The sequence below is a fragment of the Rhinatrema bivittatum genome, chromosome 6, assembly GCF_901001135.1.
Source record: "Rhinatrema bivittatum chromosome 6, aRhiBiv1.1, whole genome shotgun sequence".
NCBI lineage: Eukaryota > Metazoa > Chordata > Amphibia > Gymnophiona > Rhinatrematidae > Rhinatrema > Rhinatrema bivittatum.
Genome location: NC_042620.1, coordinates 39,330,866 through 39,350,638, shown reverse-complemented (window position 1 = coordinate 39,350,638; position 19,773 = coordinate 39,330,866). Strand labels below are relative to the sequence as shown.

The window sequence follows — 19,773 nt, the reverse complement described above, 5'->3', positions numbered from 1 at the left end:
AATTGTCCTGATCCAGACCTACAACCAAGTGGTGATGTGGTATGTCAACAAGCAGAGAGGCATGGGATTGTACCTTCTGTCAGGAAGCAGTCCAGATCTGGTCCTGGGCCCTGTCCCACAGGTTGGTGCTCAGGGCCACATATGTAGCCGGAACGGCGAACATGATAGTGGATAGGCTGAGTCATGCCTTCACACCCAATGAGTGGTCGCTGGATCGGGGGTAGTAAACTGGATCTTCCATCTCTGGGGATTCCCAGATGTGGATCTGTTTGCGTCCCTCTGCAACAGGAAGGTGACTCAGTTCTGTTCCCTGTACAGGACAGATGGAGAACCAGCCTGATGCCTTTGCCCACCACTGGGGCAAAGGTCTTCTGTACAGGTATCCTCCAATTCCTCTAGTAAGAGTCTCCTGAAACTTGCCTGAGGGTCTATGATCCTCATAGCTCCTCATTGGTCGAGACATATCTGATTTCCACTCCTTTAGGTGTTGTCCATTCAGAGACTGATCAGACTGGGGACTTCCCTAGATCTCATCTTGCAAGATCAAGGCAGGCTCCGGCATCCCTTCCTCCAGGTCCTGGGGCTTACAACCTGGATATTGAGGCTGATTCTGCAACCTCTTGATATCTGCTGATGTCTCAGGTCCTGGTGGCTTCGAGAGAGCCTTCCACTAGAAAGTCATATATAATGAAGTGGGGGAGACTTTCCATATGGTGTGAGCAAAAAGCCTTAGATCAGTTCTCTTGCCCCACACAAAAACTGCTTGATTACCTTCTGCACCTTACAGAAGCTGGCGTAGACTAACTCAGGGTTCATCTCCGTGCATTTGGTTCTTACAACCAGCGTGTAGAGGGTAAGCCCATCTCTGCAGCCTATAGTCATGTTTCGTGCGGGGCCTGCTTCAACCGAAGCCTAAACAAGGCCTCCAGCTGATTGAAAACTGCTTTTGAGCTGCTGAGTGCCTCTGATTTGAAGAACCTGACCTGGAAGGTCCTATCTTTTTGATGGCGGTTAATTCAGCACGCAGGGGTTAGCGAGCTCCAGGCCTTAGTGACTTATCCACTTACACCAAATTTTTTCATGACAGGGTGGTCCTTCATAAGCAACCCAAGTTCCTGCCTAAGATGGTGTCTGATTTCCATCTTAATCAGTCAGCTGTCCTGCCAATATTCTTTCCTAGGCCGGCACCAAGGCAAACGAGCCTTGCACAGTTTGGATTGCCAGAGAGCCTTAGCCTTCTATCTGGAGTGGACAGAAGCCCATAGACAGTCCACCCAGCTTTTAATTTCTTTTGAGAAGAATAGCTTGTGGGTTGCTATTGCTGAGCAGACACTATCCAATTGTATCTCCTTCTGTTGTGCCCAGGTGGCACTGCATCTTGGGGGGGTCATGTCAAGGCTCATTCTGTCAGAGCAGTGTCTGTGGCTGACCTTGTCCCACTACCATCTAGATACGGATGGCTGACATGATGGTGGGTTTGGCCAGCCTGTCGTCCAGAATCTCTTGAGGTATAGAACCCAACTCTCCCTACCTAGGGCCTGTTTGGGTTCAAGCTGTCTCCCCCTCTGTTACCAGCAGCACTGTGGTTGTGCCTGTTGGCACCTGGTTGGTGTCTGTTATTCCTCCTTTTATGTTGGGGAGCAGCCTCTAGCTAAGGATTCACCCATGTGTGAGACTAACATCCTGCTGGTCCTAGGAGAAAGCCAAGTTACTTACCTGTAACAGGTGTTCTCCTAGGACAGCAGGATGTTGGTCCTCACAAAACCCACCCGCCACCTCACGGAGTTGGGTTTCTCCTTTGGTTATTTTCTTTATCATAAATCTGTTATGAGACTGAAGAGGGACCCTGCATGGCTGTGCATACTGTGTGCCTAGTCAAAGTTTTAGAAACTTTGACTTACGTTTTCCATGCCAAACTGCATCAGATGTCGCCCATGTGTGAGCACTTAGCATCCTGCTGTCCTAGGAGAACACCTGTTACAGGTAAGCAACTCCGCTTAAATTTAAACTTTGTTCAGATTGGAGCAAGGAATATGGGGTGGGGGTTAATTTAATTAGATCTTTTAAAAGTCATCCAGTGACTTTGAGATCAATGGATGCAAAGTTACATAAGGGGGAGGAATGTACATTCATTCCTTTACTGTGGCAAGTTAAATACAAATCCAGCAATAAGCTTTCAATTCACAAAACTGGGCTACTTGTTTCAGAATTGGAGTATACAGTGCTATGCAAATATTTCAGAATGCCGGCAATGCTCCATGCTTGTCAGAGCAATCCGGTGGAACGCAAGGCTGCTGCACATTATATAAAAAAAAAAAAGCTGTGAGGGAAACTGTTTACATAAGGAAGAGGTTGGGATTCTAAAAAGGAGTTTACACTGAACAGAGTTGTTAGACTCCTGTCTAACCAAGTGGGGAGGAGAAGAAAAACCTCATGAATCCTATGAGAGAGCTGGAAGAATACCTGTCAGTCAAGCTCACACAGAGCAGCTTGGCTGAATGCTGACATCTTATTTCAATAAGATGTCTCCACCCACCAAAAATCTCCCTTTCTTCAGGATCTGTGCAGCTGCTGGTACTCCTGGGGCAGAAATCGCTGTTACATAGAAATTTTGCATGGCGTCGAGTGCACGATGGATGGTGAATAACATGGACCTCCTGCTTTTTCTTTGACAGAGCGGCCCGGTATGTTGGACTTCAAGGGCAAGGCCAAGTGGGATGCCTGGGAAAAGCGTAAAGGTGGGTACCCGCTGCTACCAACCAGAAAAGCCATGGGGATGCTGACGCTGTGGGAAGTAACCCTGGCGTTCTCCCAGCAGGTGTATGAGTTGGAGGGGCTTCTGAAGCATAATTGTGATAAACTAATAGGTAATGAACAAAATGCCAGAACACTGGGCACTTCCACTTTAGTGCTGAACAGTATCACGAGGGTCGCTGGAGGCTGGTGACCTGTGCTGATTCAGTATGGGGAAGAGCAACTAGTGAATGGCTTCTTCCTCTCAGACTTGCCTTCTAGCTGCCCAGCAGTGTGAACTGTAAGTAGCTGGTAGGCATTGGGGGGGTTGGAACAACCCCCAAAAATAAATTCTGTATCTCCTCCAGCCTGGTTTATTTTATATCCCTCGCCTAACTTGTTTAGCCCAGTTATTGGAGCGACAGTGTTCAGCTTGGGCTCATCACACACCAGGGCATCTTCAAGTACACTGCAGTGTCAGGCCACTAGATGTCACTCTTGCACGATGGTGTGCACATGGTTTGTCATGTGGCAACCCAGAGTTAACTTTTTTTTTTTTTTAATTAATGAAAGCCGTGTTGCCAGCTACAAAGTGTCTTAAACTGAGGAGTTGCAGTTGTGCACACCCTACAGATGGAATGTGAGGGGGGTACATGAACAAAGTGGTGAAGTTGTCTAATGAGCCCTTTTCTCTGTATGCATGAGTCACTTTATTCTTTTTGTGGTCTGACATTGGTTCTATCACAGAGCAGAAGAGGAGTGGCCTAGTGCCTATCAATAACAGACTGAGAACCAGGGTTCAAATTCCACTTCCCTCACTGAATCTTCTTGTGACTTTATCTCCCATTGCCTCAGCTACCCACTCAGATTATAAGCTCTCTGGGGGACCTATAAATCTTCAGCCTATGCTAAATCAATCTTCTGTCTGCAGTGACTGCCCTCAAGTCCAGGGAATAGTTTCACAATTTCTGGATTTTTACTCCACCTTTCCAAATGAGGCTCAAGGCAGTTTGCGGTATTCTTAGAATTCAGGCACAAATCAAACCATAGCTTTCTATAAAATAACTTCTCTGCCTCACAAAGTAACCCCCTCCCTTCCCCTCCCCAAGGGCAAGCTATTTTGCAGTTGTAAAACACGCCTCATTGTACAGCACTCACTTGATGAATTTTAAGCATTTCTATCACAGATTTGGAAGTTTTCTCGCTATTTGAGGTAAAGCTTTAATAAAAGCTGCCTTCCATGTTTCAGTGAAAAGAAAAATTATTCCTTACCCGCTAATTTTCATTCCTGTAGTACCACGGATCAGTCCAGACCGTGGGTTAGGTCCTCCTTCCAGCAGATGGAGTCAGAGCAAAAGCTGAAAGGGCACCCTCTCATAATGTGGTACACCCTGTGTCCCTTCAGTATAAAGCATATCAGAGCAGCAACTAGCCTTGTATGGATCAAGTAAGAGAAACTATTGCAAACATGCAAGAAAGAAATGTGCGATGAACTTTTGGAATAATAAGAATAATCAAACTTGCAAACAAAACTATCACTCCTTTAGAATTTGCACTTAATGAGTTGAAACTGAATATTCGAGCTGCAAGGCACTCCCAACCCCCAAATATTCTTAGGGAGGATGTCTGGACTGATCCATGGTACTACAGGAACGAAAGCAGGTAAGGAATAATTTTCTTTTCCCTGTATGTACCCAGATCAGTCCAGACTGTGGGATGTACCAAAACTTCCCTACTTAGAGTGGGCCCTGGCCTGCTCAAATTACCTGATCGCCAAAGGAACCAAACACTGGTGCCTGTAGGTTCAACCTGTAATGCCAATCAATGACTTCCACGTAGCCGCTCGACATATTTCTTGCGGCGAAACCGCTCGGCTCTCTGCCCAAGAAGTCACTTGAGCCTGGAGTGAATGAGCCCAGATGCCTTCAGGCGGAGGACGTCCCGCCCCAATATACGCCAATGAAATGGCTTCCTTCAGCCAACATGCAGTGGTGGTTTTAGATGCTTTGTTTCCCCTGTTCGGCCCGCCCCATAAGACAGATGGTCTGAGAGCCGGAAATCATTCGTCACCTCCAGATAACTAATATAAGCACCTGCTTGACATCCATGGATCCCCCAAGAAGCAGCATCAGCCTCCCATCCTAGTAGTCATGAGCGCAGCCTGCAAAGCTGAAAAAAACAGCATCAGCCTTAGACTCTCCTCCACCCCAGCCCTAGCAATCAGAAGACCTGCAGCCATGGAGCCACAAGAAGCTGCATTGGCCTGTCTCCCCTCTTTCCCACCTCGGCAGTCAGGAGCATGGCCTACATAGCTGCAAGAAGCATCGGCTTCCCCACCTCCACCCCTGGCAGTTAGGAGCATTACCCACAAGGTCAAAAGAAGCACAATCTTGGGGGGGGGGGCCCCCTCCAACGCGTGGACACACATGGTTGTACTATTATGATTTATATTTATTGATTTTGTACTACATAGTCCTGGCTTGTGATTTCCAGTTCAGTTTTTGTCTGCATGTTTCTGTTTTATGATCTTTCCTAGCATGTAACCAGATGGACTCAGGACCAATGGGTTATGTGCTCCCCTGCTAGCTAATGGAGACTTAAGGTTTCAAAGCTAATGTCACCTTATTCACCCCTGCAGTGTCCTCAGCCCTTCAGTATCTGTCTCCTAGCAGATGTGGACATGCTTTCCCTATCGGGATCGCTGTACCCTTTTGAAGAAATCTAACTCTTAAATTGTAGAGAGAATGGGCCCTGCTCTCCTGCAGTGATACCTAAAGGTCCCTCCCCTCTGAGAATATCTGAGGTGTGCCTTGGTCCATTAGCCAGGTCCTGGTGTGGACCTTCTGCTGAAGCAGCTGAAAGGCAGCAGGTGCAGGAAGCAGCGCATGGTGGTGACGGTCACAGCCAGACAGTCTCTGTACTCAGCCAGTAAGCACTGAGCCCAGGTAAGTTTAAGGGAAAAAGAGGATTTCCCAATCAGACATTGGAGGGGTTTCGGTAAAACGTCTCTGGTTTTTGTGCTCAGTGCACCATACAGACATTCCCTATCTGGTGTAAAGGGGAGTGGGTTGAGCGGCCCCCAGTGGGCTAGGCCACACTTCAGGCTTAGTCGGTACAGTTTTCTACGCCTTATATTGCCCTCCATACAGCGTTAGTACGTGTCAGCTTTGCATACGTACGCGCAGAATTGTCAAGCGCGTGGGCTATATATGCACCTCACCGCGGCCCGCTTAGGTGCCCAAAATCTGCGCGCACAAGTCTTTAAGCATGAGCCAGCTGAATTTGCAGTTGCCGTCTCTAATGGCTCCAGCAGCAAAGAAACAAACACAAGCAGCATTCCCACAGGACAAGCAGGATGGTAGTCCTCACATATGGGTGACATCAGGATGGAGCTCAATCACGGAACACTTTTGTCAAAGTTTCTGGAACTTTGACTGGCACCTACTGGGCATGCCCAGCAAAGCCCCAACCCTACATCCAGCAGGGGTCCCCCTTTAGTCTTTTTCCATGCAGCAGTAGCCATGTGAGTTAAGGAGCTCTTCAGAGATTCCTGACAGGAATTTTTCCTCGCGGAACTTTGTTTAAAAAAATTTCTACCCCACAGGAATCCCCTTATCGAAATCTTTACTCCGCAGTCAAACGGTAAGTGGGGGTTTTTTTTTACCAGTTTGCGGTCTATTCCCTTGTTTTCCCCTCAGCCGTCGACCACACCGTGCCTAAATTTTGTCGAGGCCATGGCATCTGGTTTCCGTCCGTGCCCCGACTGCACTCGATGTCATGACTGACCCTCACACGGTCTGTGTGATGTGCTTGGGGTCCGGCTATGATGTCCTTACTTGCACCAAATGTGCCCAAATGACACCAAAGGGTCGCAAGGCTCTGCTCAATAAGATTGGACTTCTCTTTCAGCCGAAAACCCTGACTCCATCGACAGCTTCGTCTGAACCAGGGCCGTCTACATGGCTCCAGCACCGGGAATCTGCTGCTATCTGACCGGCTTCGACTCCACGGGCCCCCCCCTTCTCAGGAAAAACACTGAGGTGAACATCAAGGAAAAACATCTACACCGCCATCGTAAAGCTCAGGCAAGCCCTCGGCATCGTCATCTGAGCCACCGTCAAAAGTCCCATACAGAAAAGGCCTTGTCCTCTGTTTCTGGGTCACAGAGGCATTCCCCACCTGGACAGGTGCCGGGATCCGCAATTCCACCTTCACCGGTGGACCCTCCGCCTATGCCAGTCCTACCTCCTTCTCCGGAACCGGGCATCCATGCCCCAGGTTTCTGTGAGGAATTGGATCGAATGATTCAAGAGGCCATCGGCAAAGCACGCCAAGGCTTCCAGCCACCGATCCGATACCCATGGCACTTGCACTGCTGTTGGCAAGAATGGAGAAGTTAGTCTGTGCCTTTCCACCGGTGGATCAGAGGAACACGGTAAGCGCTAAGCCCAGATAAGCTTAAAAAAAAAAATTCACGATCAGACACATTGGAGGGGTTTTGGTAAGACTTCTCTGGTCTCTTGCTCGATGTGCCATACAGATGTTCCCGATCCATTGGTATAAAGGGAAGTGGGCATCTGAGTGGGTTGAGCAGCCCCCCTCCCCCCAGTGGGCTAGGCAACAGCAGTGACCTTACAGATTGCTTCCTGTTGAGCTCTGGTGGCTTGCTCATACCTGTGCCTCTAGAGCAGGGGTGGGCACTTCCGGTCCTCGAGGGCTACAAACCAGTCTGGTTTTCAGGATATCCCTAATGAATATGCATGAGAGATTTGCATGCACTCTGCCTCAGTTGTATGCAAATCTGTCATGCATATTCATTAGGATATCCTAAAACCTCGACAGGTTTGTGGCCCTCGGACTGGAATTGCCCAACCCTGCTCTAGAGAGATGGATGACTCTGGCGTATTCTAGAGAAGCTATGGAGCCTGCCGCTGCCTTTTTAGCTGACGCGGGCTCTGATCTAGTCTGCACCTTAGCCAGAGGAGTGGCCTTATTGATAGCGTCCAGGTTGTGAAATTGGTCAGCAAACATGACCTTTAAGGCAAACCTCACACAGATGCCCTTTAAGGATCACTCTCTTCAGAAGCAAATTGGAAAAGCAGGCCAGTAAGTGGGGTGAATCTCTACATAGAAATGACGGCAGAAGAAGACCAAACGGCCCATCTAGTCTGCCCAGCAAGCTACGCACTTTATCCATTTTTTTCCCCTTTTTTTTTTCTCTCCCACCTGTTACTATTGGCTTCCAGTACCCTCCAGCCCTAATTCCCCTCCACCCCACCACCAATTTAGAGAGCAGCGCCATATCTGCATTCAAGTGAAGGTCCAGCTCAATTAGGGGTAGCAACCGCTGTAACAAGCAGGCCACACCCTTACCCACCCCTGTTTTTTATTTATTTATTTATTTTTGAGATAGCAGCCCTCCATCCTTCCACTCCGTGAAGGTGGAACACAAACTACTGGCCACTGGCATCCCGCTCCGTGAATGCCTCTGTGGCTACTGCCGCTCCGTGCAGTGTTTGAATGCCTCCTCCTTATTCACGCCCTCTAGACTTGATGGATCCACAGTGTTTATCCCATGCCCTTTTGAAGTCGTTCAGTTTTAGACTTCACCACTTCCTCCGGAAGGGCATTCCAGGCCTCTAGTGCCCCAGCTACCGGAAGATAAAGCTACAGCACCCCTCACCTATGAGGGATCACTGCAGGGGTACTGGGCCGCCATTATCAGTTCTGGGTGCTGCCCTTCAGCCTGGCCACTGCCCCCAGAATACTTTCCAAGATTATAGTGGTCGTAGCGGCAGCACTGAAGAGAGGGAATCCTGGTGCACCCATACTTGGACGACTGGTTGATCCAGGCAAAGTCATTGGAAGAGAGTCTCTAGGTGACCAGCAGGGTGACATCCCTGCTTCAGGAGCTTGGTTGGGTCATAAGTATGGACAAAAGCAGCCTCAAGCCCTCCCAGTCCTTGGAATATCTGGGAGTCAGGTTCGATGTCAAGCAGGACAAGGTCTTCCTCCTACCCTCACGTATAAGGAAGTTGATATCCCAAGTGCATTGGTTGACAAACACAATATGCCCCAAGGTGTGGAGCTATCTTCAGGTCCTCAGTTTGATAGTGTCAACCCTGGAGGTAGTACCATGGGCGAGGGCACACGTGCAGCCACTTCAGTGCTCCCTGCTGTCACGTTGGAACCCGCTGTCTTAAGACCATTTGATTCACCTCCACCTACTAATGTAAGTATGTTCTTGGCTCCAGTGATGTCTGCAGGAAGCTCACCTCTGCAAGGGTGCAAGCCTGCCCTTGCCGAACTGGCTGGTCCTCAAGACACTCGAGCCTCCGCGGTTGGAGCTCTGACAGTCAAGGACGTTGGCCCAAAGAAGAAGTGCTCTGAAATATAAACTGCCTGAAAGCCCGGGCAGTCAGATTGGAATGTCTACAGTTCAGTCACATACTCCAGGGTCGGGCAGAAGCGTGATGTCTGACAATGCAACAGCGGTAGCCTACATCAACCGCCAGGGGGGAACCAAGAGCCAGCAAATGGAAATAGACCTCCTTATGGAATGGATGGAATTACATCTACAGATCGTGGCCTCCCCCGTTGTGGGAAAAGACAAAGCAGACTTTCTAATAAGGGAGAGTCTGGATCCCAGAGAGTGGGAGTTGTCAGCCAAAGCCTTTCAACTGGTGAGAGCGCTGGGACCTCCCGTCAATCGACCTGCTGGCAGCATCTCACAATGTGAAGGTTCCCTGAATGTTTTTGTTTTCCCCCCAGTGGTTGCTGGGGATTGAGGACCTAGTTTTGGACCTGGCCAGAAGAGGACTTACTATACGCCTTCCCTCCATGATCCCTGCTGAGCAGGTGCCAAAGAATGTCTCTTTCAATATCTTTATTGGCTGGAGACGTATGAAAGCAATAAAAGTGCCCGACTCAGGCCGAGTTTTGCCACATCCAAGTGTCTGGCTCGGGGGCTATGAGACACATACATGAATAAATAATGAATAATTTGAAATCATAAAAACATATAAAAAAACTTAGAACACTGTATAAAATCAATAACATAAAATCGAATCAAAGACCTCACAAAAAATAATATATAAATAAATATAAAACAGAGAAGCAACGAAGAAATGTATGATAAAACTAAACATACTGGGGCGGATTTTAAAACGAGCGCGAACAGCCTACTTTTGTTTGCGCTCCAGGCGCAAACAAAAGTACGCTGGATTGTAGTAGATACGCGCGGAGCCGCGCGTATCCGCTAAAATCCTGGATCGGCGCGCGCAAGGCTATCGATTTCGTATAGCCGGCGCGCGCCGAGACGCGCAGCCTACCCCCGTTCCCTCCAAGGCCGCTCCGAAATCGGAGCAGCCTCGGAGGGAACTTTCCTTTGCCCTCCCCTCACCTTCCCCTCCCTAACCCGCCCGGCCCTGTCTAAACCCCCCCCCCCCCTTACCTTTGTCGGGGGATTTACGCCTCCCAGAGGGAGGCGTAAATCCCCGCGCGTCAGCGGGCCTCCTGCTCGCCGGGACGCGACCTGGGGGCGGGTCTGGAGGGCGCAGCCACGCCCCTGGAATGCCGCGTGGTTCGGGCCCGCCCCCTGACACGCCCCCTCCGAAAACCCCGGGACTTACGTGAGTCCTGGGGCTCTGCGCGTGCCGGTAGGCGTATGTAAAATAGGCTTCCCGGCGCGCAGGGCCCTGCTCGCGTAAATCCGCCCGGTTTTGGGCGGATTTACGCGAGCAGGGCTCTGAAAATCCGCCCCACTGAATGTAAGAGCATATGGGCAACATCAATCTAAAAATTAAATAAAACCGATATGTGGCAGATCTGTGTATCTTTTTTAAAAATTTCTGGAAAAACAATCAAATTTGTATTGAAAAAATTTTTTTATATATATATAATTATATAATACACCTCGACATAACTTTGTCAAATGTTGTAGCACAGGGGTCCGCGGGCCATTGGGGTTTTTGCCGGTCCGCAGTGCCGCCGCAGACCAGTACTAAACACTGACAGTGTGCTCTGCGGCGGCTCAGAGCACGCTTTGTGGGGTGGATGCTGCCAGCTGCCCAGGGCCGGTGGAAGCACAGAATTAGGGGGCGCATGTCCACCGGTAGACATCATCCCACTGGCGGCTGAGCAGTGAACTACTGCTGTGCTGTGTGCCGGATACACACAGCAAGAAGATCAGCAGGGCCGTGGTGCTCACGTCACCACAGCCTGAAGAAAAAGGTCGCGTCTCAACATGCAGGTACTCCTCCTCCTTCCTGCCCGCGTGGCCCCTGACGAAAAATGTTGCTGGAGCCGTGCGGGCAGGAAGGAGGAGCATCAGCCGCGTGCAGAAGAGGAGCAGCATGGCCCAAGAAGACCAGGGCCACTGCAGAGCCCATCCTGTGGCGACCTGTAAAGAAGAGGCCCAGAGGTGAGAGGCTGAGGGCCTATAGAGTGTGTATGAGATGAGTTGAGACTGTGTGGGAGTGAAGACCTGAATGTTTGCAGAGAGAGCGTGTGAGAGCCTCTGTGTGTGTGTGTGTGTGTGTATGAGAGAGACAGTATGTGACAGTGAGACACTGTATGAATGATTGTATATGAGAGTGTGTGTGAGAAAGCATGTGAGAATGAGAACCTGACTGTGTTTGAGGGAAGAAGACAGATGGAGAGAGACAATATAAAAGGAATTGGTAGGGGTGTGCATTCGTTTTCGCCGTATTGGCGATCTGCAACGTATATTGCACTATTTGTAGTATTTGTGGGGAAGCGAAACGTATCGCAATTCCCCACGAATACACGAATCTTCGCAGAATTATACGGCCACCAAAATAAAAGTTTAAACAAACACCCCCCCCCCCACCCTCCTGAACCCCATACTGGCAGCAGATCGCCTTTGCCCTCACTATGTCACAGGGGCCGACCGTCAGTACCTGTGACATAGTGAGGGCAAAGGCGATCGGTGCCATTTTGAGTACTGGCATTGGACTGCCGGCGTGCAGGAGGTCGCTCCCAGACCCCCGCTGGAGTTTTGGTAAGTCTTGTGGGGGTCAGGAGACCCCCCCAAGCTGGCCAAAAGTCCCTGGGGGTCCAACGGGGGTCCCGGAGTAACCTCCTGCACTCCAGCCGTCAGATGCCAGTACTCAAAATGGTGCCGATAGCCTTTGCCCATACTATGTCACAGGGGCTACTGGTGCCATTGGTCAGCCCCTGTCACATGGTAGGAGCACAAGATGGCACAGATGACCATGTGACAGGGGTTGACCAATAGCACCGGTAGCCCCTGTGACAAAGGCTATTGGTGCCATGATGAAACCGGCACAGAGGGTGGGAGAGTGCAGGGGATGGTTCCCGGACTCCCCGCTGGACCACCAGGGAGTTTTGGTAAGTCTTTGGGGGGGGGATTGTAGTTTTAATTTTAGCTGGGACACTAATAGAAATCTCCGTATTAACGCATCGGGGCACCATACGGCCGAATGCAACAGATCTGCTGCCCGACAAATCCGAATCACGAATGCAACATATGGCGTCCCTCTGCACATCCCTAGGAATTGGCAAAAAAATAAGAAAGGGAAGGTGGGGAAAAAAAAGCCTGACCAATTAGAAAACTAAGATCAGACAGTAAATGTAAAAATAAATTACTTTAGTGATTGGCACATGTAATCTTTGGGAATGTGCAAGAGTAGCACTTTCTCTATGCGGGTCTCACAATGTACGAGATCAGCATGGAGGAAGTGGAAGCCCACAGGGCCTGCACAGAGGAGGCAGCAGAATGGGCTTCAGTGTCAGTAGCAGCAATTGGCGCCTCCCCAATAGCCATGGGGCAGCAGTGCCAAGGTTGCTGGCAAAAGAAAGAGAGGGGGGTCTCTGCCTTTAGTGTGTGCATGAGTATGAATGGGAGTCTGCCTGGGGGTGTATGTGTGTGAATGCATGGGTGCCTGCCTGAGGGTGTATCTGTGTATGAGAATGAATGGGAGTCTGCCTGGGGGTGTATGTGTGTGAATGCATGGGTGCCTGCCTGAGGGTGTATCTGTGTATGAGAATGAATGGGTGTCTTCCTGGGGTTTGTATGTGTGAGAATAGGTGCCTGCCTGGGGGTCTGTGTGAAAATGACTGACTGGGAGCTTGGTTTGGTGCTCACAGCCAGGGGAGGTCAGAGGGAAGGCGTCAGGTGGAGGAGAGAGGTGTGAAGTTTGGAAAACAAGGGAAACAAGCCCAGTGCTCCCCACTCATTCTGAACCTGTGGTGAGTTGATTCACATTCACATTATAAATGTCATAAATAAGTATGCACTAAAATCCAAGCCCACCCTGCCCTGCCGGGCCATGGAAAAATGGTCTTGCTTGAAGCTGGTCCCTGGTGCAAAAAAGGTTGGGGACCACTGTTGTAGAAGACTGGTAATTATTCTTATAAGCGGTTAAACATGAACCGCAGCACTGACGTATCTATTAAAAGATACCAAATCTTAACAAGTGAACATGTGCAAGAAAATCAAATGTATCCAAGACAAGCTATTATGTAAAAAGCACACCTTAATGAAAGAAATGTAGCTCCTAAACTCTTGAAGGCTCCATATACTTAATGGTGCCTCATACTGGAGGGAAATAGGAAAAAGATAAGTTAATTAAAATCTTGTTTGATACCTCAAAATATTAAACATCTTGTTTAATATTTTATTAATATTTGTTTATTTTATTGTGAGAAAAATGATAAATGGGAAATGAAGTATGTAAAAGAACTTGTAATACAGGGGAGTAAACTAGAGAAGTCCATTACCTGCTATTAATTAAGTTGATTTATATAATAACCACCGCTATTATTAGCAATGGTAACATGGAATAGACTTAGTTTTTGGGTACTTGCCAGGTACTTGTAGCCTGGATTGACCACTGTTGGAAACAGGATGCTGGGCTTGATAGACCCTTGGTCTGACCCAGTATGGCATATTCTTATGTTCTTATTCAAATGAAATCAAATTTATACTGTGTATGCCACCGGTAAGTTTGTGCCCTCTCGGCAAAGAAAAAAAACAACGCTGCAGCGGGTATTAAACTTGAATGTAGACTACAAAAACAATGGTGGATTACTGTTCCTTACTTGTGTGAATCTCGAGTGAATTAAGATTTGGTATCTTTTAATAGATATGCTGTGGTTCATGTTTAATCGCCGCTTAGAATAATTACCAATCTGCTATAACATTTGACACAGTTTTATTTGTCAAGGTATATAAATATTTTTTAATACAATTTGTTTTTCCAGAAATTGTCTTTTAAAAGATATACATAGGTCTGCCACATACTTTTTCACATAGGATTGTCACAAATGTTTGTCACATTTATTTATTTATTTATTTATTTAACAGCTTTTAATATACCGGTGTTCGTGCAAGCACATCACGCCAGTTTACAATAAACTTGAGAAAGGAGGAAATTACAAAAAACAGGGAGTGGGGGAGTGGAGCAGGAGCGAAAAGAGGGGGGGGGAAGAGGGGGGAGAGAGGTTTTAATTAGTTTTTAGATTGTTGCCCATATGCTCTTACATTCAGTATGTTTAGTTTTATTTTTTTTTTGTAATTTGTATTTATTGGTATTTATAGCATAAATCATATATACATTGACTCAAGTTTTATCATGGTTTTTTCATTGCTTCTCTGTTTTATATTTATATTTTTTATGTGAGGTCTTTGATTCGATTTTATGTTGTTGATTTTATACCATGTTCTAAGTTGTGTGTGGTGTGTTTTTTTTTTTTTTTTGTTTTTTTTTTGTATTTATGATTTCAAATTATTCATTATTTATTCATGTATGTTTCTCATAGCCCCTGAGGCAGCCACTTGGATGTGGTGAAACTCTGCCTGAGTCGGGCGCTTTTATTGCTTTCATATGTCTCCAGCCAATAAAGATATTGAAAGACATTCTTTGGCATCTACTTTCCTACATTTGCTCACGGCTTTTCTAGATTGCCCACCTTGTTGCTTTTTGGGCCCTGCTGAGCAGGGTCATCTGTAAGATCAAGTTCTACTGGTAGCTCCCGATTGGCCCAGGTGCCTGTGGTGTGGAGACCCCCTGTGCCTTCCACTGCACAGGGACCTGCTCTGGTCCGTCACGAGGACCTGACTATTCTGTCTTACGTTTTGGCCCTTGAAAGGGCTTGCCTGGTGAAGTGTGGGTATTCGGCAGTAATTACCACCTTGCTGCACGTGCGGAAGTTCTCAACGCCCTTAGTGTATGTACGGGTCTGGAGAGTATTTGAAGCCTGGTGTGAGGAACGCAGTGTTTCCCCCTCACATGGTCAAAATCCCACTGGTTCTGGAACTTTTACTGGACGGGTTGGCCTTTAACTCCTTGAAGGTCCAGTTAGCGGTGCTCTCCTGTTTCAGGGGCAAGGTGAATGGAACCCGCCTGTCGGCGCATCTGGACATGACCAGTTTTCTGAAAGGGGTAAAACACGTCTGGCCACCTCTACGGTGGCTGGTTTCCTTGTGGAATCTTCTTGAAATTCTTGGCAGAGCCCTCCTTTTGGCCGTTGCACAGTCTTTCCTTGTGCTTATTAACCCTGAAAACGGTGTTCCTGGTGATATGCTGTGCTTGCCGCATCTCTGAACTACAGGCATTGTTGTGTTGGGAACCATTCCTTCAGATCACACCAGGAGCATTACAACTTCATACCATTCCATCCTTCTTGCCCAAGGTAGTCTCGAGTTTCATTTTGTATTGGTCTGTTTTATTGCCATCCCTAGATAGGCACAAGAACATGAGAATACCATTGCCTCTGCCATTTAAACATCACTCTTGGTGCAGTATCTGGAAGTTTCAAAGCCGGTGTGCAAGGCGGACAGCCTGTTTGTTCTTCACGGTGGAAGACAGCCTGCAAAGCTGGTTCATCCTACCATAGCTCACTGGATCAAGGAGGTGGTCATGGGAGCCTATATAGAGGTAGATTAACACTCATTCCACTTTTGCTCGTGCAGTATCCTGGGTGGAAGCTAGACTGCTGTCTCCCAGCGACGTGGTCCTTACACATCTTCTCCAGTTTCTATCAACTGAACATTCAGGCCCGAAAGTATGCAGCCTCCTGCCCCAATTGAGTAGCTTTTGTTCATCCCATTGGTCCTGAGGCTATCTGGCTACATACTAGGAAATGGAGAAATTACTTATCTGATAATTTTGTTTTCCTTAGTGTAGACAGATGGACTCAGCATCCTGCCCAAGAACTGTGCCAAGGAATAATCTGGGAAACTAATATCTATTCCAACCCCAGATCAGAGCATCTATATCTTGCTGGGATTCAGCATTTGGTTGAGTACAGTTACAGCTATCTGTTTTAATCCAGTCCTTTCAGTAGTATGCAGGGGTGTATCCAAGGTAATGTCAGCTTTGAAACCTGACTCCATCTCCATCTGCTAGCAGGGGAGCATAACACACTGGTCCTGAGTCCATCTGTCTACACTAAGGAAAACAGTTACAGGTAAGTTATTCCTCCATTCTGTATTTGGTGAGGGGTATGTGAGTTAAGGTTTTCTGATATTGCGTAGTTTCTATATAGAGATCTATAGCAGCCTGCATTGTTCTGTTTTCCTAATAGGAGGTGTACTGGTGTGTTAGGGCCTGGTGTAGTATTTTCATTGTTTTTCTTAGGTAGGATTTTGTTTTGCTGGCAGTGAGTGCTATTTTGGTTTGGCAGGAGTACTAGATTGTAATTCTGTTTACTCATAGCTTTTTGGAGGCCAGGCTGGGCTCACAACACATACTTGGAACCCATGTGTTGTGTGAGCCTGGCCTCCAAAATATGTTTTCTGGTTGATACTACAGTAATACATGTAAATGAGTTTTACCTCAAGACTACTTTTTGAGTGCCCTTTTCTATGTGAAATCTGTTACAGTAACTGCATTGGTTTTTTTTATTGTGCACATGGGGAGGGCTGAGAGGAGGTTGCACAAAGCTGTAAGCTGTGCCTAGGGCACCTAAATACCTTTTCACTAGCCTGGGATGGCAGTGGTGGGTAAAAAGGTGATAGATTTAAAAAAAAAAAAAAAAACATTTCCTAATGGTAAAGGTGGCAGTTAAGTAACTAGTTTTCCTGATGTTACTGCTATTTTTATATTTGGGATCATTTTGGTTGAACCTTGTTTTGTGCACAGCTTTCTAGTAATAAGGCAAGTAGTTTAAAAAAAAAAAATTAAGCCATGTGGAAGAACATAGATACATTTTTACTCTGTGCGTCCAAGTGTTAGATATTTTTAGTTGACAGTTGGCAACACTAGCCAAGAGCCTGAGCAGAGAGGAAGCTGGAAGAGACTTGCCAGCAGACACATCAAAGTCAATAGTTTAAAACCCATAGGGGTAAAACCTAGCTCCAGCTCTCTCTACCTGGGAGCATTTTGATTTCCAGTCACCCTGAGATTGTTGTGGATTAGTGGGAGGGAGGGAGAGTGCATACTTTATCCTGTCATACACAAATTCCCTAAGTACATATTCATTCTCACACGTTGACTCATGCACACTCCACTCTCACACTTGCTGGTTCTCTCCCTCCGTCCTTCACACAGGCTTTCTCTCCCATACATACATGGGGGGGCTCTCACTGTCGCCTTCATACGCACTGCCTTTCTCTTGATCTCACATAAGGCTTACTCCCCCCCCCCCCCCCCCCCCCTCTCCCTCATATATGCACACGGGCTATCACTCATTGGACCCTCCACCACACACAGGCTCTTATACTCACTTGCTTGCTCTCCCTCGCATATACAGTTGGGCTTCCTTCTCTGCTCATACAGTTGGCCGGCAGAGTTTGGACTCCTGTCAGTTCTTTACTCACAGCGTGCATCCTCTGCTGGCAGAACTTGAGCTGACTGCTGCTCCTGGGGTGCTTTTTCATCCAGCACTGGTGCTTTCAATGAAGTGAACAGCATACCTAAAGCATTTGGCACCTGGTGTGGATATTTCCTTTGACACCCCTGTCCCCCCAAGGTTTGCTCCTCTATCCCATCCCCTCCAAGTGATCTCCAGTTCTCTGCTCTCTCTCTCATGTGTACACAAACCATCATACAGGCTCTCTCTCTCACCCTTCTCACATGCTACCTCTCTTGCACCCATTCATACACTCTTGCACAGATTCCTCTCTCAATCACACAGGCTCCCAGTCTTGCATACACACATGCAGGCTCCCAGTCTCTTTATTCATACACACACACCTTTCGTCTCTGACACATTGGTTCATGTGTGGCCATTCTTGGCCTCTGAGTCCATCCTGCCTGCAGCTGAAGAGAGAGTGGCTATCGGGCCTCTCTTCTGTTGTGAGCAAGATTGGCTCCACTCACAGCTTACCAGATATTGGTACTCCTTGGCTGCGAGTGGGATGGGCTGTGCCCACGACTTGGGTCTTTATCTTCTGCTGCGAGTGGGATGGGCTCTGCTTGTGGCCCACTGGATGTTGCCACTCTGTCAGCGGCCTCAGGTCAGGGCCGGTCAATGGTGTGTGGGCCCCCTCCAAGGTCAGCATAGTGCCTCTTCTGGCACGCAGGTCAGTGTTTGAACACGAAGGCTACAGAAGAGGTACCATGCCGACCATGGCAGTGAGGATGGTGTTCACTTAATTGAAGGCACTGGGCAGGAGAGGACTTGTGGACTGCAGCTGATTTTGGGGGACATTTTAGCCCTCTTTCTTCCAGCCATCTCCTGAAATATCTGTACTGTCCAGAAAAAAATCTGACAGGTGGCAACATAAATTGTTAGGGTGGTCTTTTTTTTTTTTTTTATTGACAGTTCTTGATTGCTCCTGAGCAATCTCTAACATTTTTTTATCTTTGACTCTGTAGGTACTTCAAAAGAAAATGCGATGGCTGCTTATATAAAGAAAGTGGAAGAGCTGAAAGTGAAATGTGGAACAAACTAAGCTGCCTCCTGTTAGCCCATGCCTTGGTGTTAGTCCACCTTTCTAATGCCCATAGGTAGGGGTTCCGAGATCAGCAGGGTCTTGTGGTGCCAGTACATACCTGCATTTCCTGGCTGCTAACAACTGGTATAGAATTTAACAATTTAGAACTTTTTTTTTCCTACTAAATTTGAAGTGCTTGTGCAGTGAATAAGACAAACCAGTGGGATGATGACTTTCCTCATGGTCAGATTTGGTGAGAAGGCTAACAGACATTTACCCGGCTAAAAATGACCTCAGTCTGAAGCAGTCATTTTCCCTAGGCTTGTGCTGGAAGACTTCATGTAGATGCAGGAGTTTTGCTCCTTTCCTAGTTAGCGTCTGTGATTTAAAAGCCAAACGTTGCATTTGAATGAATAAAGTTCATTTTGTTACCTTTTTCTGTTGTAGCTTTAATCTTGCCCACTTGCTTTTTACTGAATTATGATTCATTTTGTTCCCTTTTCATCCAGCAGTTTCAGTGATGGGGAGGCAGGGCATTCATGGGGTCTTCAATATTTTCTCCCACAGCAATGCTTAGGGCATCCATTCTGTGCTAGTAGCAGGGCACTGAAGTCATGATATCCCTCCCTTCCTGCAATGAGCTCAGAGACATTGCTGACTTCTCTGTCAGACACAAAATGGATTCTCCCAGCAGTAACAAAACCCTCTTCAGTCTGTTTTTGGGAGGAAGAGTTTCTGTAGCCATCCCAACAGAGGTTCCAATAAAAGCAAACAGTCCATGTGCCTATATGTAAAAATTCCCCTGAGCTAAAGATTTCCAAACTATCCCTAAGAACTCAAAAGCAGGTTATTAAAACAAATAAAAACACTTTGAAATGTCTAAGAAATAAGAGGGGAGAGTTAGTGTACAGTAAGTAAAGGATGAGTGACATAATTGGTATCATACAGACCTGGTGGAAGGAGGATAACCAATGGGACAGTGCTATATCAAGGTACAAATGATATTGCAATGCTAGGATCAACTTGGTGGGAGTGTGGCACTTTATGGGCAGGAGTGTATAGAGTCCAACAGGATAAAGATAGTACAAGAGACTAAATGCTCAGTAGAATCTATATGGGTAGAAATCCCATGTGTGTTGGGTAAGAGTATAGTGATAGGAGTATACTACCATCCA

At 47.4% G+C, this 19,773-nt stretch overlaps 1 protein-coding gene across 2 annotated transcripts in view; it reads left to right on the top strand.

The window, feature by feature from the left end:
• The window catches only part of DBI (diazepam binding inhibitor, acyl-CoA binding protein), a 36,308-nt gene extending 17,274 nt beyond the window's left edge, over window positions 1–19,034 (top strand). For both annotated transcript variants that reach the window (XM_029605317.1, XM_029605318.1), the window contains exons 3-4: window positions 2,676–2,738; window positions 18,540–19,034. In XM_029605317.1, coding sequence (XP_029461177.1) covers window positions 2,676–2,738; window positions 18,540–18,616 — 140 coding nt within the window. In that variant the 3' untranslated portion in view covers window positions 18,617–19,034. The remainder of the gene's footprint in view (window positions 1–2,675; window positions 2,739–18,539) is intronic.
• The last annotated feature ends 739 nt before the right edge of the window (window positions 19,035–19,773 follow it).